This window comes from Nilaparvata lugens, chromosome 3 (assembly GCF_014356525.2).
Source record: "Nilaparvata lugens isolate BPH chromosome 3, ASM1435652v1, whole genome shotgun sequence".
NCBI lineage: Eukaryota > Metazoa > Arthropoda > Insecta > Hemiptera > Delphacidae > Nilaparvata > Nilaparvata lugens.
The window spans coordinates 76,445,977-76,463,826 of record NC_052506.1 but is presented as its reverse complement, the minus strand read 5'-3'; the positions used below and the strand labels follow the sequence as shown (position 1 = coordinate 76,463,826).

General features: G+C 32.7%; 1 protein-coding gene across 20 annotated transcripts in view; it reads right to left on the bottom strand.

The window, feature by feature from the left end:
- The window catches only part of LOC111049646 (MAP kinase-activating death domain protein), a 79,367-nt gene that overhangs the window by 27,332 nt on the left and 34,185 nt on the right, over window positions 1–17,850 (bottom strand). For 14 of the 20 annotated variants that reach the window (XR_005570909.1, XM_039424638.1, XM_039424639.1 and 11 more), the window contains 11 exons: window positions 17,252–17,398; window positions 15,683–15,889; window positions 14,414–14,593; window positions 11,180–11,369; window positions 10,423–10,431; window positions 6,541–6,627; window positions 4,117–4,253; window positions 3,165–3,323; window positions 2,677–2,868; window positions 1,991–2,108; window positions 538–689 (listed from right to left, as the gene is read on the bottom strand). Coding sequence is in view for 19 of the 20 variants with exons in the window: in XM_039424638.1 (XP_039280572.1) it covers window positions 538–689; window positions 1,991–2,108; window positions 2,677–2,868; window positions 3,165–3,323; window positions 4,117–4,253; window positions 6,541–6,627; window positions 10,423–10,431; window positions 11,180–11,369; window positions 14,414–14,593; window positions 15,683–15,889; window positions 17,252–17,398 (1,578 nt within the window). In the remaining variant the exon portion in view is untranslated. The remainder of the gene's footprint in view (window positions 1–537; window positions 690–1,990; window positions 2,109–2,676; window positions 2,869–3,164; window positions 3,324–4,116; window positions 4,254–6,540; window positions 6,628–10,422; window positions 10,432–11,179; window positions 11,370–14,413; window positions 14,594–15,682; window positions 15,890–17,251; window positions 17,399–17,850) is intronic. The other 6 variants (XM_039424641.1, XM_039424653.1, XM_039424647.1 and 3 more) reach the window with 4 other exon arrangements.

The window sequence follows — 17,850 nt, the reverse complement described above, 5'->3', positions numbered from 1 at the left end:
ATAATACAATATATACAAAAATATTGAAAAATAACACACACTATGAATGCAGCAATGCAACACATATAGACACAAAAAGTTCAAAATCCACAGATCACAATCGCATAACCAAAAAATTCAATTCAATGCCACAGAAAACTATATAAAAAATTCTGTTGTAATGCAATATAGCAAACCAGTTCAGAAACAAAAATTCCCAGAAATTTATCAAAATTCGAATTAAAAATGACTTTTGAAAAATTCAAAAGTAATAATATTGAAAAACCAAAATTTGTTGTATACTTCATACAATAAGGATTAAATTGATTTAAATATTGTAAGAATTTGCAGTTGGCGACTTCCACAAAATCTAGTAAGCCTTATCTAAGTCGAAGTAAATGCATGACTTAAAAACTTGATTAATAAAACTGGGCTATCTGCGAGCAACTACTGTCCATCATTGGAATTTATCAAGGGAATGACAATTATAATAATTGATGCCACCATAACTATAAAATCATAAAAAAACTCCAAAATGTGAATTGTGACCAGTTTTACCTCAGTATCAATTGAAGTGAGCTTTGAAAGGAACATCATCTGCTTTTTCTGAATGAAAATCTCGCGCAGCATTTCCGATGTAGAGCCACTGGACGGCGCTGCTTCCTCCTCGGGTTGTAGGCGCACTGATGGAGGGGGGCCGGCACTATCACCTTACAAACAAACATCACACAAATTGCAAACAAAATTGAGACAAATTGTAGAAAATACTCCATATTAGAAGTATTATGAACCGCTCATCTAGTACTATGTTTTGACATACAATCTTCAAACTAGTTTAGACAATTAATTTGGACAAACTAGTTGGACTGATTTGATAATGAAGAGGAGGTGCTTCTCTCTCAATAGCAGGTATAGTATTAATCACATCTGAGCAATGAATAATATAAATTCGTGTAGCTTTTTGTTGGTGAGGAGTCCCTAACGGGAATAATATATGGGCGAGAAGACCCTTAACTAGCAACAACATAGATGGAAATAAATTATAAATTGCATTTGTTCAAATGCTAATTAATGAATAATTATTATTAAACGAAAATTTAAATTAAAATGCTGAATTTCTATCTAGCTGTTAACCCTGTTGTCAATATTTGCAGTAGCAGAAGTCTTCAGGGTGATTTACAACATTTTAATTACGATTTTCTAATAATAATTAGCCCGAATATATTATTTGAGCCGTTAAAATGGCCTCACAACTGTTATACTTAAGTCTTAACCAACAATTTAGCGTACCCATCTTATAAAAAGGAAGTGATCTGGTTAAAAATATTTAATATCTATTAAATTTGAAAAAAAATAAAAATATTAAATAGGAAAAAAAATCCTAGCAAAATAGTATTAAATCCTAGCAAGAGCTTCATCCACTAGCTATGGTTCACACCACAATTTAAATAATATATAAGTGATGAGTCTACACATTTTTTGTATGGTTGAATAACGGTATCATAATGGAATTTTATATTATGGATTAATAATTGATGTAGTCAAATAGATTTAGACAGAATTGTTGACAATTTTTGTGGAATAGAAATAGAAATGATTTGACTTTTTCAAGCTGTTTTTCTTATTGAATATTTTAACAAGTCATCATCTATGTACTTGTGCATTTGGAACTTATAATAGCAATTTTTCAAGTGTAGCGTTCTGAACGGCAATTTTTCTCACTGTAGATTACAATAATGAATTAGATCCCTTCTACAATTTCAAATATTGAAAATCCAAAGCAAAGGCATTGAATTTGGTTATAAATGAGATTCATAGTCCAGTCCAATCTAACGTCGACATCACCTATTTTAGAATGAATATTACTATAGTATTTAAATTCCAACTGAAAGCTGAATTCTAAACTTATTCAACTTTCTTTTCTACATTCATTGTAAATTTAGAACAGACTAAAATTATTCTCTTATTGAAGGAGCAATTATAGAATAAAACACATTTCAATTCAACTTACCATAATTACTCGCTTGTGATGATTTTCTAGATGTATCAATGTAATTGGAAGGGATCGGAGAGCTGCTGGGACTCTGAGGAGAGCGAACGTTTTCAGTGCTTCCAAATGGGCTAGATGCCTGCAAGCAACATACGAAATTGTCCACTACACTAGTCAAATTTCTTCTGGTTTTATTCAAAAATCAACTACAGAAAATAATGAAATTCAAGTAGGCTACTTCATTGTAAACAAATTACTTTTCTAATGTTATTTGATATTGATTATGATATTTGATAATAAAGATATCTTCTTGAGTTACAACTAATTCAACTCTTCCAAAAGCAATACACTAAACAACATATTCATCAACAATTTTTTTTATTCAATACAAGCAGGTAACGCATGCAAGTATATAACTATAAACTTGAAAAACTGAAAACTTGACGTTCTGAAATCTTGAAAAATTTAAAATAGGCCGGTAACCTGTTATATTTTATATTTTGCCCTTGGCGATTATATCACCGTAACATCTCAAACCATCCTCGTTAAATTAAGATCCATATGCAAAATTTCAAGTTGATCAGTCCAGTAGTTCATACGTGATGATGCGTCATTCGTGAATTTCCTATCCCGTATGTGTATAAGCTAATTCTTCCCTTTATTATATTATAGATTCCTTTATATATAGAACAAAGTTGAACTGTTACCTGAGACAGCATCATGCTATCGAATCCAGTGTCAGCAAGGTCCTTAGTCCAGTAGTGAGTATGAGCTATTTCTAGTAGCTGGAAGACACTAGCCATTCCACCAAGGCCGTAATTAGCATAGGTTTGTTCTAGGCCATAAACAACAGCTTGTAGTAATTTCAACATGCCCTTCCACACTGCTCTCGAAACACACTGCAACAAAATACCACATCATTAATTCATGTGAATTTACAATACACTATTGAAGAGCCATGCTTAAGAGCATGCTTATTAGAAAAAACTCATTACAGCTTACTAAAATGATTTCGACAGAGTAAATAACACTTTCAAGTGTTCATATGAAACATGTGAGTGGACCAAGAAAATATTTTAATCGTGCTGGGGTTGACGATTCCATCTTTAAATAATGCGAATGGAAAACAAATTAAAATCTCATTCTAAATTCCATTTTATCTATTGAATGTTGGAGAACAGAATAATTTACTCACCACATCTTCTAAATGGTCCGCAGGGCTGATTTTTCTCTCAAGTGTTTTATTTATTTTGCTCAGTACAAAATTTCGATAACTTTCATCTTCCATCAACTTCTTGAGCCGATTGAGTTTCAACCAGCCAACTCCTTCTCCTGCTAGTACTTGATTCACAACCTACAATAATGATAGAACATATTAATATGGGAGCTTTATAACTGCTAAAAAGCAGTTTGGTGGGTCAGAATAAATCTTACTAGCGAATATTTTCTTAAGATAAGTAATGATCGGTTCCACGAAGCTCGGTCAAGACATTTGAACATGATCAAGCAGAGGACGCTTTAAAGGTGTGCTTTGGAATTATCGATAGTAACTATCGCCCTAGAAATCTTATGTTCCTCCAGTGCACTTGTGAACGCTACCAAGCTTGATGGAACCAGCATCTTTTATGCGAATGATGTATGTATTTAATGTACAATATAATACAATTAAATTATAATTTGTTAAAAAAATTGTTACCGGTATGTACAATTTAATTATAATGAATAATGTGTCACATTCCTCAGTAGCATGAAAAGATCTCCATGTTGCCAATAGACAGTCAAAAGAAGAAAAAATAATAAGCCAGAGCATGCTTCATATCAATGGAGATGTTGATTGATCTATAAATTAATATCAATTATTTAAATTAATTTTAATTATACTAATACATTTTGGATTTGACCAACAAGTAATAATTTACGACTTCTAATAATGAAGTGAGCACAAAATACCCAGTTGAGTTGGGAAATAATAATGGATCTACATAGCCAGGAAAAGAGCAAACAATATTTATCTGAAATATCTGCGAAGTGATTAAATTAGAATTGAAGTTGTATTGAAACGAAAAAAGAGCAACAAATATGTCTTCCACTTATAAGCGATATGATTTCAATTTGAACAACATTGGAATGTAGTGAAATGCACGTACATCATTGAGGAAAGCTTGGTTTTCCGAGTTGCTGGTGGACCGCTCCTGGGTTTGTTGTCGTTGAGCTTCATCCGTGCGACCTCTGCCCGTCGTTGTATGCCTTATTAGCTGAGACCGCTCCACAGGGCCTTTTCGACCTAATTGCAATATCAAGTATAATCATCACTGTTGAAACATCAAGTACAGTCATCATTGTATTAGAAAATAAAATTCTATATCTTAAATTCAACTTACACATTAGAGATTTTAAATACCTAAACTTTGGCACTTGAAGGTTAATGCTTCACACTTAATATTTGTGGTAAATCGAAAGAGGAATCCTTAGTACATCAAGGTTCGAATTTGAATTTCTAATTTTTGAAAATGTATTATCTATCAAGAAAAAAGTTTGAAGCACATATCCTTGATTATAAGGAAAATCTGATTTGTGTCTATGTTTTTAGTTTTTCTAAATATTATTACAAAAAAGTACAAATAAGCCTACAAAAGAAAATTATAATATTTATAGCACATGAGAATTTATTTGTGGTTGAATAACTCATTCATTTATATTATCCATATCATTCTTTTCGACCTTTATAACTCCTTCGAATTCCTTCTGATCAACTTTTCGAAAATACTGTATAGTTAATAATGGAATTTGAAATGTTATGAGTTTCATTGGTGGATGAACAAACAATAATTATTAATTATTGAAAAACGAATTAAAGTAGAATTTTACTCTGAAAGATGTTGTATACGTTAATACAGTATACAGAAAATGTAATTATGATAAAGATAGAGAAACGACGAGAATGAGTTGACAAACTGGGGAGTTGACACCGTCCGCCTTTCTATGCCCAGCCATCTAGATCATACAATTCTGATGGGCAATATACAACAAAAGATAAAAGATACTCTTATGTGTTACTTCAGAAAAATACTCTCGTTCCAAAGTTACAGAATACCAAAAACATTTCTTGCATTTTTGAAAACAACAAATGAAATAGAATGTTGCAAGGTTCCTCTAGCCACTTCACGTGCTTAATTCAGAATAATATTTACAGAGTCAGATTTAGAAAAAAATATTGGGCATCACTTCAATGAATTGCATACAAAAACAATTATTGCATCCAAATTAATCATGCTAATACAATTGAGTTTGATAGTGTAATAACATGAATTGGTGGAAGAATAAGGGATTCCTGATATAACTAATGTGGTTTAGACAATTACTCCTCAACAGATAACTTATGTCTAACATATGGAACATAGCATATCAAAGTAGGGCTACATCACATTTACTTATCACGTTTGTACTTCTAGTTATTGATTTAATAAGAACAGTAATAGATTCAGCAATTAAAACAAATGTCAACAATAATGCATGCTTCATAGTTTGTTGCAACATATTGTACTGTTGATTCAAGCTAAGTTTACTAGAATCATACCAAAACTAAGTGCATCATACACTACTCTTGATATTCTGAATTATTATTTCTTATCAAATGATGTATGAATGCAATTTGTGACATAAGGAGGAAAAACACTATTGAAGTCTTCTTAGTTTTTTACCAAGTTCAAATTTAGAAAATTGAAAGTCAACTAACTCAATAACCTGGATGGCTCAGGAAAGTAACAATCTTCCAAAATATAGACATTCATCAAATTTTTAAGGTAGGATAAGATAACCTCTTGAAAAATGTATTCAACATATATTATTTTGAAAAAAGTATTGAGAAGATAGGAAAGATGCTATTTTAAAATTTGAAATTTTTATCTTGCTAGTTCAGTCTATACAACTCGAGATACTATTCGATAGAAAAGCTCAAATTTCTGGTAAAAGTTTAAATAACCAAAACCGGCACATCATTTTTCATCATGCTTATTCAAAATAAAACACAATATATTATATAAATACCAAATATTTATTTAGATAAAATGTTTCAATTATGAAACTGATTTTAGATTCAGAAGAAAATATCTACACTGTACTTAGAAGTTTTGTATTCAAATACATGCTAATAAATATAGATAGTGGATTAATAATTATTTTTTATATAAAAAACAGATTAGTGAATAATTATACAAAGAGAATTTTTAGGAAGAATTGATTGATATAGAATAAACATTCGATTCGAATGGGAAATCTTTCTTTTGCATAATATTAATATAGGCTATTATCATCTAGGCTACTTCAATATTATGAAAAAGAACAATGCTTCATTAAGAGCAAAAGAATAATTATTTAAAAAATTATCAAGAAATCGAGATATATAATCAAAATGACCTATTACAGGATAATAGAGAAATTCAATTTCTAATTACGTATCTTGAAAATTCAACTATTAACTAGTAGATTGTATTGAGGAGTTTGAAATAGCCTACTTAGGATATCATAGATTCAACAATAGATTAACTGAGAAAATCTTCCACAAAAGTTACCTTTTGGGAAAGGTCCGAATGGCTGAGCTTTCTCCTTTGGTCTTGCAGGTCCCGAATTTTGATTAACACTGCGACTATTTTTGTTACCTATTCGAGAAATTAGAACTTGAAGGACCTCTCAAAAATTCAATAGACAGTGGAAAATTACACTGATCAACGATCATATAAAATAAAATTAAATATCCAGCAATGTAACTAACACTATAAAATGATTATTTACATGAGTAAGAAGGTGATTTATGATGAATAGCTAGCATGTTGACAGAAATCATAATTACGGTAATAATTGAAGTTGAATGAAATAGAAACATATTTTTTAAAGTTTGTTGATTTTTGTAAGAATGTAAATGAATAGAAGTTCAATGAAAGTAGTAAAGAGAAATCACAATATAAACTCATAAAAAGAGTTATTAATTTTTTACAATAACACATTCTATTATATGTTTAAAAGCTCATCCAGGCATTAAATTAATCATGAAACACATACTACAAACTCGCCTATTCTGGGAAAATCGATTTAATGATGACAAGAGTTTATCAATGGTACTGTAGCATATTTGAAGGAAGCTTGAATTTCAAGGATAGTTTAATCACAATAAAGTGGAATATTTGAATTATCATTTTTACATAACCTCTATATTTATGATTTATCAAAATTATAGAAAGAAGAGAATAAATAATTGGCATAAGACTACTGCCTGCTTTCTATTGTATAGATTTAATAAATGAAGAAATTGACAGATGAATAAATAACAGGCAGATTATATTACAGAAGATTTGAAGAATTGGAAATAATGATTAAGAATTTATAAATATATCAAACTATAGCTTAGAAGTTGGAATACTGAAAAAATCAATATAATTAATGAGAGTTTAGTTCTATATGAAAAGCAAAGTTTATTGTTTATTTAAGATGATTTATGCTGACAAGAGTCAGTAAAGTGGAAGAAAAATAAAACAACAATTATTTATTATCTTAATTGAAGATAATTTTCAACGAATTACAATTTTTACATGTCTTACAAAGTGCTCGTCATAAGTATTACTATAAAATGCCGGACACGAAGGATTAAGTAATGAGTTTTTACCAATGAATCTTGTAGAGTAAATCATTATTGGGAAAATACTATGTGGAAGAAAAATTGGATGTGAATCTGTGTGGAAATTAATTATGATCCTTCAATTGACAAATTATAATTTGAACACATCAAACACGATTGAACTCAACTTTGTACAGTCTAATTGATTAGTTATTGATTATGGTAGGAATATATCGCTATGCCTTGTACAAAAGTTGACAAGTTTTGCTTTGAAAAGCAAATCTGATAAACACGAAATAAAACAGTGCAAGCGAGAAGGAACAAATTGAACTACTGTAAAATGTACGCGTCACTAGAAGCTTTACAGAAAGAGAAAAGGAGAAGCAGGTAGATCGTAGATGGAATAATTGTTTTATGAATTTATTAAAAAATGTATGTTTATCAAAGAAATGCTGATTATCAAAAATAAATTATTGAAAACAATGAAGCAATTGAGACAATACTATATTCGAATAATTTTATTCATTTGGAGTTGTCTTTTACAATTTTAGGTATTTAGTGAAGAGATGGAACACTCTTCTCTTCTAGAGGATCTTTACAATATCTACCAGGAAAAATGGAACTATCAACTAAATGGTATAAGTACATATATAAATTGCTATCTCGTATTTGGCGGCCTAATCGAAAAATACTATTTTTGAATTTATTAGAGTGAATCATATAATTACAGTGGATCATATAATGATACATATCTGCTAAAAAGTACTGTACACCACAGTTATGCCCGTAACTTTCCATAAAACATTTAATTGAAGTTCGAACTCTGTTCTGCAACTCTTGTAGGTAAATGAAAAGAAATGCCAATGAAAAAGAGTTATATTTAGTACTTGGCGCGGGCTCTGTGTGATCATGGTTGTCCTAGCCATTAAGCATCAACGTTGGGAAAGCTCTATGGCCTCACCCAAGAAACTTATACTCAAGTGAAAATACGGACTTTTTATTTTATACTATATGAATACATGAATAATTTGATCTGAGGTTGAATTGGAAATGGGAATAAATAAAATTCTAGGATCGTTATATATTTGTGAAAGTCAGAAACCTGTCCTCTGAAATCTACAAATTGAGAAGTGATAAATATTTCACTGCTGCACACATTTGTAAGAGGTTTTGCAAAGCATTCAATCTCAATTAATCAAAAATTATATTTGTTATGACTTGAGGGCGGCAACGAAACGGTTCAATTACAAAGCAGTGCAAATTTCGGTGGAAACAAACTAAGAGTGTAAAGTAAATATGTCACAACTTATAAAAAATGCCATCGTTTTTAATCTAAAACATAGGAGTGTCGAAATGCTTGAGAATGAGATGACGATAGTTTAATGTATATGATGTTGTAATACATTTTGATGTTCTCATTTGCTTCTACAATAAAACATTTATTTATTTTTATGAAATGCATTATTTTTTTCCAGAAGACATAATACATTTAGTGGTCTACTTGATATTTATTAGTGAGATTAATTAGAAAAATGACGCGCTCATGAACCGATCTTTAGTTGGAAGGAATGAGAAATGAGGGGTGTTGTAGGTTTGTGAACCTATTGGTGTGTAGTCACAAATTAATTGATCCAGAGATTTATAGTTTATAAAATGATACTGATTGAAACAATCGGACAGGACATACATCAAATATGGCTAATAAACTCGGGAAATGAAAATTTTTATTCAAGCGACATTAGCAAGGCGACAGACTTCTATGTAGCCGATACCTTATTAAATCAGCCAAAATTTCCATTCCTCATGCCATTCATTTATACAACTCAATTTTTATTGCCGTTGATGTTTAAACAATTACAAAAAATGATAAGGCAATCATATCGTCTCATATCAATATAACGTGACTTATGGATTTTTGGGAATTATATTTTTACAAAATATAACGATGAGCAAAAGTTCATTTTGATTCCAGTTTTATAATGTTACTTCTGGTTTACTCGATTCCTACCACATTAACTTCACATCGTTGATGCTGACAACGACACATTAAATCTGATTACATCCTATAATTAATTTATTATTAAATAATTGAAAAGCTTTGTCTGAAATTGTGATTGAACCTGATATTTCACTATTTATTCATCTCAACGTTTTCATTCATCTTCTCGTACAATTCAATTTCAAAATTCACAATAAACTATTTTCAATATTGGCACGGCTTAATTCATTCAAGCATTCAAATACATGACACGATCGAAGGACACGGCCTCTATAATAATAAACAAACAAAAATGTATTTTTAAGCCTAGAGGATCTGAAAATGAAAGATCTCATGCATGGGAATGAATTAAAATTTTTATTTGAATCCTCGACTGGAAGTAATTGTATTGATCAAGAATAGTGATAGAATTAGATTAGTACATGATTGAACAAATGATGATAATAATAGTCATAATATTTCGTTTGAGATGAGATGTTCCACATTATCGTGATGATGTACTATATCACATTACATTTTTCAAAATATACATTGATAAATAATCTATCTTAATGATAACATAGTGTGAAATTACGTAAGTGTGAGGACATGATGTCTAAAATGAAAAATAGTTGATTTATAATACATGAGTTATTATTTCTAGGAAATTGGAATGAATGAATAAGATTGAAAAGCATTGGTACGCTACTTCATCATCATCATCTACACAACTAAACTGCAAAATGCAATGTCGATTATCGTATGGAATGAAACAGAAAACTATATTCTAAGGACACTAGAGGGGTACAATATCTAGCTACAACTATGCTCCATCTATGCATTTAGGTAGCTCTTTACATTTACCTTTATCTTCTGTACTCATCGATGGCAAACAAGTGAATAGATTCTATTAAAGGAAGGTTCGTTGAACCCTATAAATATATAAAGTGTCATTCCTTTATGAAAACAGTGTTAATATTTCAAAAACATGAAAAAAAGCAATTGATATTTAGTTACTAATTATCATAGCACACTATCAAAGATGTTGATACCACTATCATTTGGAGGTTTGAGAATAAGTACCATAATTATCAACATAGATTTATATGTTTGCATATTTTTATTACTTGTACAGGAATGCTCTACCTACTTTAGTTATCTTTAACACTGTTACAACGATGGGATCACACAAGAGTTCAATAGAGCTAATGCAAAAGATATTGTCTTTGCACTAATTACAGCTAGAAATTCATGTGAAATCATCATTATGGAATATTGGAGGGGATATAGAACTACAGCTCAATATCTTTGATGACAGAAAATAGCATTGAGAGCATGAAAAAAACTTTCAGCTGGAGTTATTGGATCCAGGGTGGGTTAATATTAACTGTAATAGTTGAAAATGAATTCAAGTAACGTTGAGATACCTTGTTTGGTACTATTTCACAGTTTACTGATTTAATATCAGTATTATTTCATATTATTAATCTAGCAGGTGTAGTGTAGAATAAGTGATTTTCAGCTACATAAAAATATTAGGATTGGTTACTCACTCCAAGTATCAAGACTATAAAATGTTTATGAATACCAACGTGAATTTGTTTAAGAATGATTGACTAACCAAAGAAATCAGTGAACTGAGCAGCTAGGCCGTTAACATTGAAGTCGCCGAGATTGGAGAAGAAGTCTCTGCCGGTGGTTCGACTGATGTCAGACTGCACTATGGAGGTGGCGGGTGCTTGCACTGGCGCTGGTGGCTGAGGCTGGGCTTGGGGCTGAGGCTGATTATCAGATCTTGACTCTCCTAGAGCCTGAAACATCAACATATTATAGACATGCACGATTGAAAAAGTCATTTCTTTGTTTCTCATTTCTGTCTCTCATATATTTTATTCTTTGCAGTTTCAGACAAAAACTATAAGTGGTTTGTCCAACAACCACTAAAATTCAGCTAGCTAGTTAGTTAATGGATGTTATAATTGATAATGTTTCTTTTGACAGTATTACGCAATATTTTCTCGGAAAAGAGAGCCTCTTTTAATATTATCACATGATCTTGTTAATTATATTGTACTGTATACTTCTAAAATGTTGTACTTTTGTTATTATTTTGTGACTGTGGAAATTTCTGTAAAATTATTTGGAAAATAAAAATTTCAATTTCAATTTTGTGTATATTTTTGAAGTTGGAATTTAAATAGTTGGCGAAGGTTCACAACTACCATTTGAAGAGTGTGGCTCTAAAAAGAGGGAAGTAAATGACACCAATAGACAAAATTCAATACAATGAGGCCTCGACAAGCGACCATAAGGCCCGCCGCGAAGTAGACCCACGCTAATCCACGAAAAGCAACCCACGCCATGGGATGTTTTGTAAACCATTGCTAGGCTTCTCCAGACATCTGTGTAATGATAATAATACATACAATGAATAATCCACTTGACAGCTGATTGATTATGAATAATTCTATAGCAATGGTTTACAAAACATCCCACGGCGTGGATTGCTTTTCGTAGATTAGCGTGGGTCTACTTTGAGGCGAGCCTAATGAGTCTTGTTGGAATAGCTATTTGTGCAACTAGTGCGCAAAGTGACATTTTGCTGCACCGAAAGAAACGTTTACGCCCGAGCCGTAGGCGAGGGCGGAATGGTTTCTTGAGTGCAGCAGAGGAACTTTGCGCACGTATTTCACATTAAGTTTTTCCTACAGTTACCATTGAATATGAAAAGTGGGTAATTATGGGTAAAATTGCCTGAAATCCATCAAATAACTTAGTAGTGTTTGAATGGCGAGGCGGCTGTGTGGTGTGTGCTGTGGTGGCACTGTGCTGTTGCTGTCCTCGATATAATATATAATAGTAATAATTAGCGCGTTGTGCTTCGTTGCACCTCTGCTCACTATAGCAGCCACAGCAGTCACTGTTACCAACTTCATTTTGATTTTGCTGCACTGTTGCTCCATATAACCTACTAAGTATTTTGCGTTGCCATGTTGCAAATCTGGAGTGCAGAAAAATTTTTCCCGCACTAGAGCGGAAAAGTGATTCTTTGCGTTCTGTAATCAGTGCAGCAATGGCCACTTTTCAACGTAACTGTAGGAAATCATCATTACTTTTCAAGATTTGAGGTAGCTTGTTATAAAATTTCCTACCAATATAATCTGGTTTTTGTTCAAATAACCTACTATTGTGACCCATTATATGATAATCTGCTCTGTTTCGCGTATTATACTCATGAACATCTGAATTCTGGATCACACCACTCGTTTTCACATGCATTACAACTTCATATACATACAAAGATGGCACAGTTAATAGACCAAGCTTTTTAAATAAAGGCCTACAAGAGTCTAACCTATTCACTTTCTCTATACATCTGAGTGCCTTCTTTTGAATCTTAAACACCCTGTCCATATTTTGTTTAGATGAATTACCCCATACTAAAATAGCATACCTAATATGAGATAGTATAAGTCCATGGTAAGCAGTTAACAGTAGTTTTTTATCATTCAGCCTAGCAAGCTGCCGCAGGACAAATACCCCAGATGATATCTTATTACATATCCTCTCAATGTAAGGATGCCATGTTAATTTCCTGTCCAATAAAATTCCCAAGAATGCTACTTTCTCTTCTTGGTCTAATTCATTTTCCTCTACAAACACATTTATTTCTCTATCCTCTACTGAATTATATTTACTTTTGAATTGTAGGAATTGACATTTCTTACTATTTATTGTTAATTGCCTTTGCTTCAAGAATTGGACAATTGACTGTACTCCAGTAAAAGCATTTATTTCTAGACTATCTAATAAATAATTGTTAAAGATAAGCGATGTGTCATCAGCAAACAACAGAGCTCTGTGATCTTTTAACTCTTTTGGTAATTGGTTCACATACAACAGAAACAGTAAGGGACCCAGAATTGAGCCTTGAGGTACTCCAGCCTGGACCTCCAGTTTTTGAGATTTAATTTTTACTATTTCATTCCCATCCACCTTGGTAAGCTCAACACACTGGTTTCTACCTATGAGATATGATTCAAACCATTTTAGTTCTATACCATTCACACCTACAGTTTTTAGTATTTCCAATAATATTCTATGGTTCACACAATCAAAAGCTTTGGATAAATCAAGAAATATTGCGGCTGCCTTCTCACCTGAATCTATTATATCTATTAGTCTTTCAACAAGGGATACTATTGCAGTCTTAGTAGATTTCCCTTTCTGGAACCCATGCTGTTCATCACATATGAAATTAATTTCTTCCAGGTGCATCGATAACCTATTTAAAATTACTCTTTCAAAAATTCTACTTATTACATTTAGAATACTAATGGGTCTATAATTTTCAACTCTTTCAGAATCACCGCTCTTGAAAATTGGCAAAATTTTTCCTTGTTTCAGATCATCAGGGAAAATACCCTGCTCTAGTGAAGTATTAAGGAGATGCAATAAAGGGTCCAGTAATTCATTTTCACATTCTTTTAAAATTTTGCTTGAGACCCCATCCAATCCTACTGTTTTTTTGTTATTCAAGTTTTTTGTTATTCAAGCATAATACAATAGAATAGCCTATTTAATACAATGAATTATATTGTATGAAAATAGTTCCCAATTGAAGACTTAATAAGTCAACATTGGTGTCCTGACCTGTTATAGACCTTGCAATAGACCAATACCAAAAAATGCATACATATTATAAAAGCCCCCTGCGCACACATTACTTATATTTTTATGTGAGCACACTTCATCATTGTTATATACGATTGATTATAAAGTATATACGATTCATGTAATTCAAATAAAATATCAAATTACAAGGCAAATAACTACGTGTCACCATGTTATGTACCTTGAGAAGTCCTTTCTTTGATGCCACTTCCTTCGCTCCTTTGGTGAAGTCTCCGATGGCACTCTTGCCCACATAGGTGAGGTCTTCGAACGTGTTTTTGCTGACACCGGCCGCTGTCTTGCTGGCCTCCAACGCTGTCTTACTCGCCTCTCCAGCTGCCTTCTTCGCATGAATTGTCAACTGAAACAAAAGTATCATGACCTCGATTCGAACAAACAATAAGTGAAGAGTAATAATAGAGAATAATAGAGTATGTACTCATAGAAATATCAAGAGAGATGCAAATGTAGGTACCAGAATGTATTTTAGTTGAATAGACATATCCAAGTTAGCCGTTTGAAGAGATGTTTAACACGATTTTTGATACGATTAATTATAGTGTATATACGATTCATGTAATTCAAATAAAATATTAAATTACAATTGATATGAATTTATTTATTTTTTTACGATTTTTGAAGAGAAATAGTACAAGCTCAGCCTAGTTTTTCCTTCAATGTCATAATTTTATCATGATTGTAGTATTTTGTACAATAAATAAACGAGTGAATAAATTTCAGTAACAGCTGAATTTTTTTATTGTTAATGTTGTTACATAATATTGCACTTACATTATCATGACTAGTTACATGACCAAAGATCAAAGAAAGGACGATTTGAAAGAATATTAGAAGAAATAAAACTGTGAATGAGTTCAAGACAGATGGAAAGAATTGTTATGTGCTTGGTACACATCAACCTACCAGATTAGCAACTAACAGAATAAGCGATAACAGGATCTATCTGTAATGCTCCAAAGGCTAAAGCATATATATTTGAAAAACTTTTTTCAAATAATTATAGAGATTATGAAATGTCTTCTCTGATTGGTTTTCGTGGCATTTAATCATGATTAAAAATCAACAGGCTTTTGAAATCATCAACAAAACAAGAGGAAACTCTGCTGTCTCAATTCTTGCTACCTCAAGTAAATTTATTTAGGACACAGTGACTCATGCATTGTAGAAGTACGTTTTCGTTTATGCGGCTGACGACTGACAAAGATTACCATTAATTTTTACGGGAGTGTTTACAGATTTCCATTTTGACATCATGTGAGCACTCCCATAAGAGTCAAACGATTTCTTTTTTGGTCATCTGCGTCATAAACTTACTTTGAGGCAGCATAATATTACAGTACTATGGTCAGCAGAATAGTGATCTTTAATGCATTACAAAGCTTTATTTGTAGATTTATGATATTGTGTAGGGTAGAATAGGTGAGCTGACCTTGTCGACATGAGCCAGCAGGCCCTCCTGGCTGCTTTGGCGAGTGGTCTCTCTGACGAGCTCCTTGGCCTGGCTGGCGAACTGCTCGAGCAGCGAGCTCTGACTGGACTGACGCGTGATGCCTGCAGGAGGCGAGCTACTGGAGCAGCTGCCCGTTCTCGCCAACACCTGTCCAATGCTCGGTTGTCGCTGTGGACCCGGGCTCACCTAGCACAACGTAATATAGTATACAACTCGAGCATTTTGAAACGTTCACATTATAGGTGAATTGAATAAAAGCTAGCAATTGCCAGTGCTTAGTAATTTTCAAGCAAATGCTAGGATTAGAAACGGTATAATCTTATTAGTATAGCTAGAACCAATTACTAGTTGCTAGTTACTATATTCTAGTTTTTATTCAATCGACCCAATAATCACTTATTTTCTTGCCCTTCAGAACAAAAAATTATCAGAAGGCTTCAAGCATGCTAGAAGACCGTGACTTACTATCCATGATAATTACTATGACCTCTCGATTACTTGGCTACTTCTAGATTGATCTCGATTTTTGCAAGGGCTGACTGAACCTGCTATACGATGTTGCAGTTTTCACGAGCCACGGATTTGTACAATAGTAAGATCAATTAAAACTCAAAGGAGAAGAGAAGCTCCACAACATACATATTCAACAAGTTTCATCAATTCAACTGTCAAGGCGGTTGCCAATAATTCCTAATCTCACTCACGTTAGAATTGATACCAAGTATTGTATATTTTTCCTCGATTTGATTTGTTCAATTCAGCTAATTTTTAACGTTGTATTGGAGGGTTGAGTGTAAGAGAGTGCCAGCTACACCTTAACTCCGCCCTCATAGGTCAAAATAAAGGCAGCGATTCTATTCTATTCTATTCACGTTCGTGTTGTCTTCTGTCTTCATCAAATGTACTTTTAGTAGCGACTATACAAATCTGTGATTGGATTCGAAGATTATAACAAAGATTTCACAACATTGATTTCCATTCTACCAATGCACACAGTTTTACGTGAGTCTCACTATAGTGATAGATGTGATGTTACATAATACAAATAATAATACATATCAGTGAGAATTTAAAGTTTTGTATAATTTTGTTTGATAAATGGTGATTAGTCCCACTTGTGATACAAACAGATGGAAAAAATGAGAAAAAATATGAGACTGAACACTCTCTAACTCGAAATAGAAAACAAATGACCGATTTAATAAAAGTAGATTAAATACACAAATACCGGGCTAAGTTTTAAACAAGTTTTGATACAAATGGGAGGATGTCACAGAATATATCCGAGCAGAGCTCAACATTCAAGAGAATAAAAGAGAAACAACAATAAAATAAAACAACCGATAATTTAATCATGCACAGTAGTTTTAGCAAGCATTTCCTTGTTAGTGCCTTCGCAAAAAAAATGGAAGAGAAACATTTCAATTCAGTTTTGGCGAATAATGAAGGTCAACTCAGTAGGAACCAAGAAGGGTTAGAAATCTCCGTGCTTGGAAATTCATCTTGAAAGTAGGAGGACGGAAGTGGGGGAAGTGGAGGAGTACTTACGGGCACTAGCCGGCGTGGAGTGGAGGGGCGGTCGAGGGAGGTGTCACTGCCTAGACTGGGAGTCTGGCCAGCCGACTTGTTACTGATTACGGTGCGAGGCGTCGAATTCGAGTCCGACTCACCTAAACTACAGCTCTCATCCTTCTCCTACAATCAGCGCACAAAGCACTACACTCAACACACATCTAATCAGAAGCACAGCCGTTAGAAGCACAACACTATTGCTAGGATTACTTGCTATGAAGCAGTGCTGTTGCTGAATGGTCACACATTTACGCAATCAATGAATCAGTTAAGGGTCAATGAATCAATGTCAATGAAGGGGAAGACCCTCTTTCATAGAAACAAGACTGTAAACATTCATTTAAACTGCTCAAGAATTTTGATCGCACATCAATTTCCATTCGGTTTTTCAAGCCTTAACTCCGCCTTCCTAGGTCAAAATAGAGGCAGCGATTTTATTCTATTCCTGTTCGTGTTGTTTTCTGTGTTTATCAAAAGTACTTTTAGTAGCGACTGTACAAATCTCTGAATCGATTCGAAGATTGTAACATTAATTTTCACACGTGAAAAATGAGGACCTTCGTTTGTCTACTTTG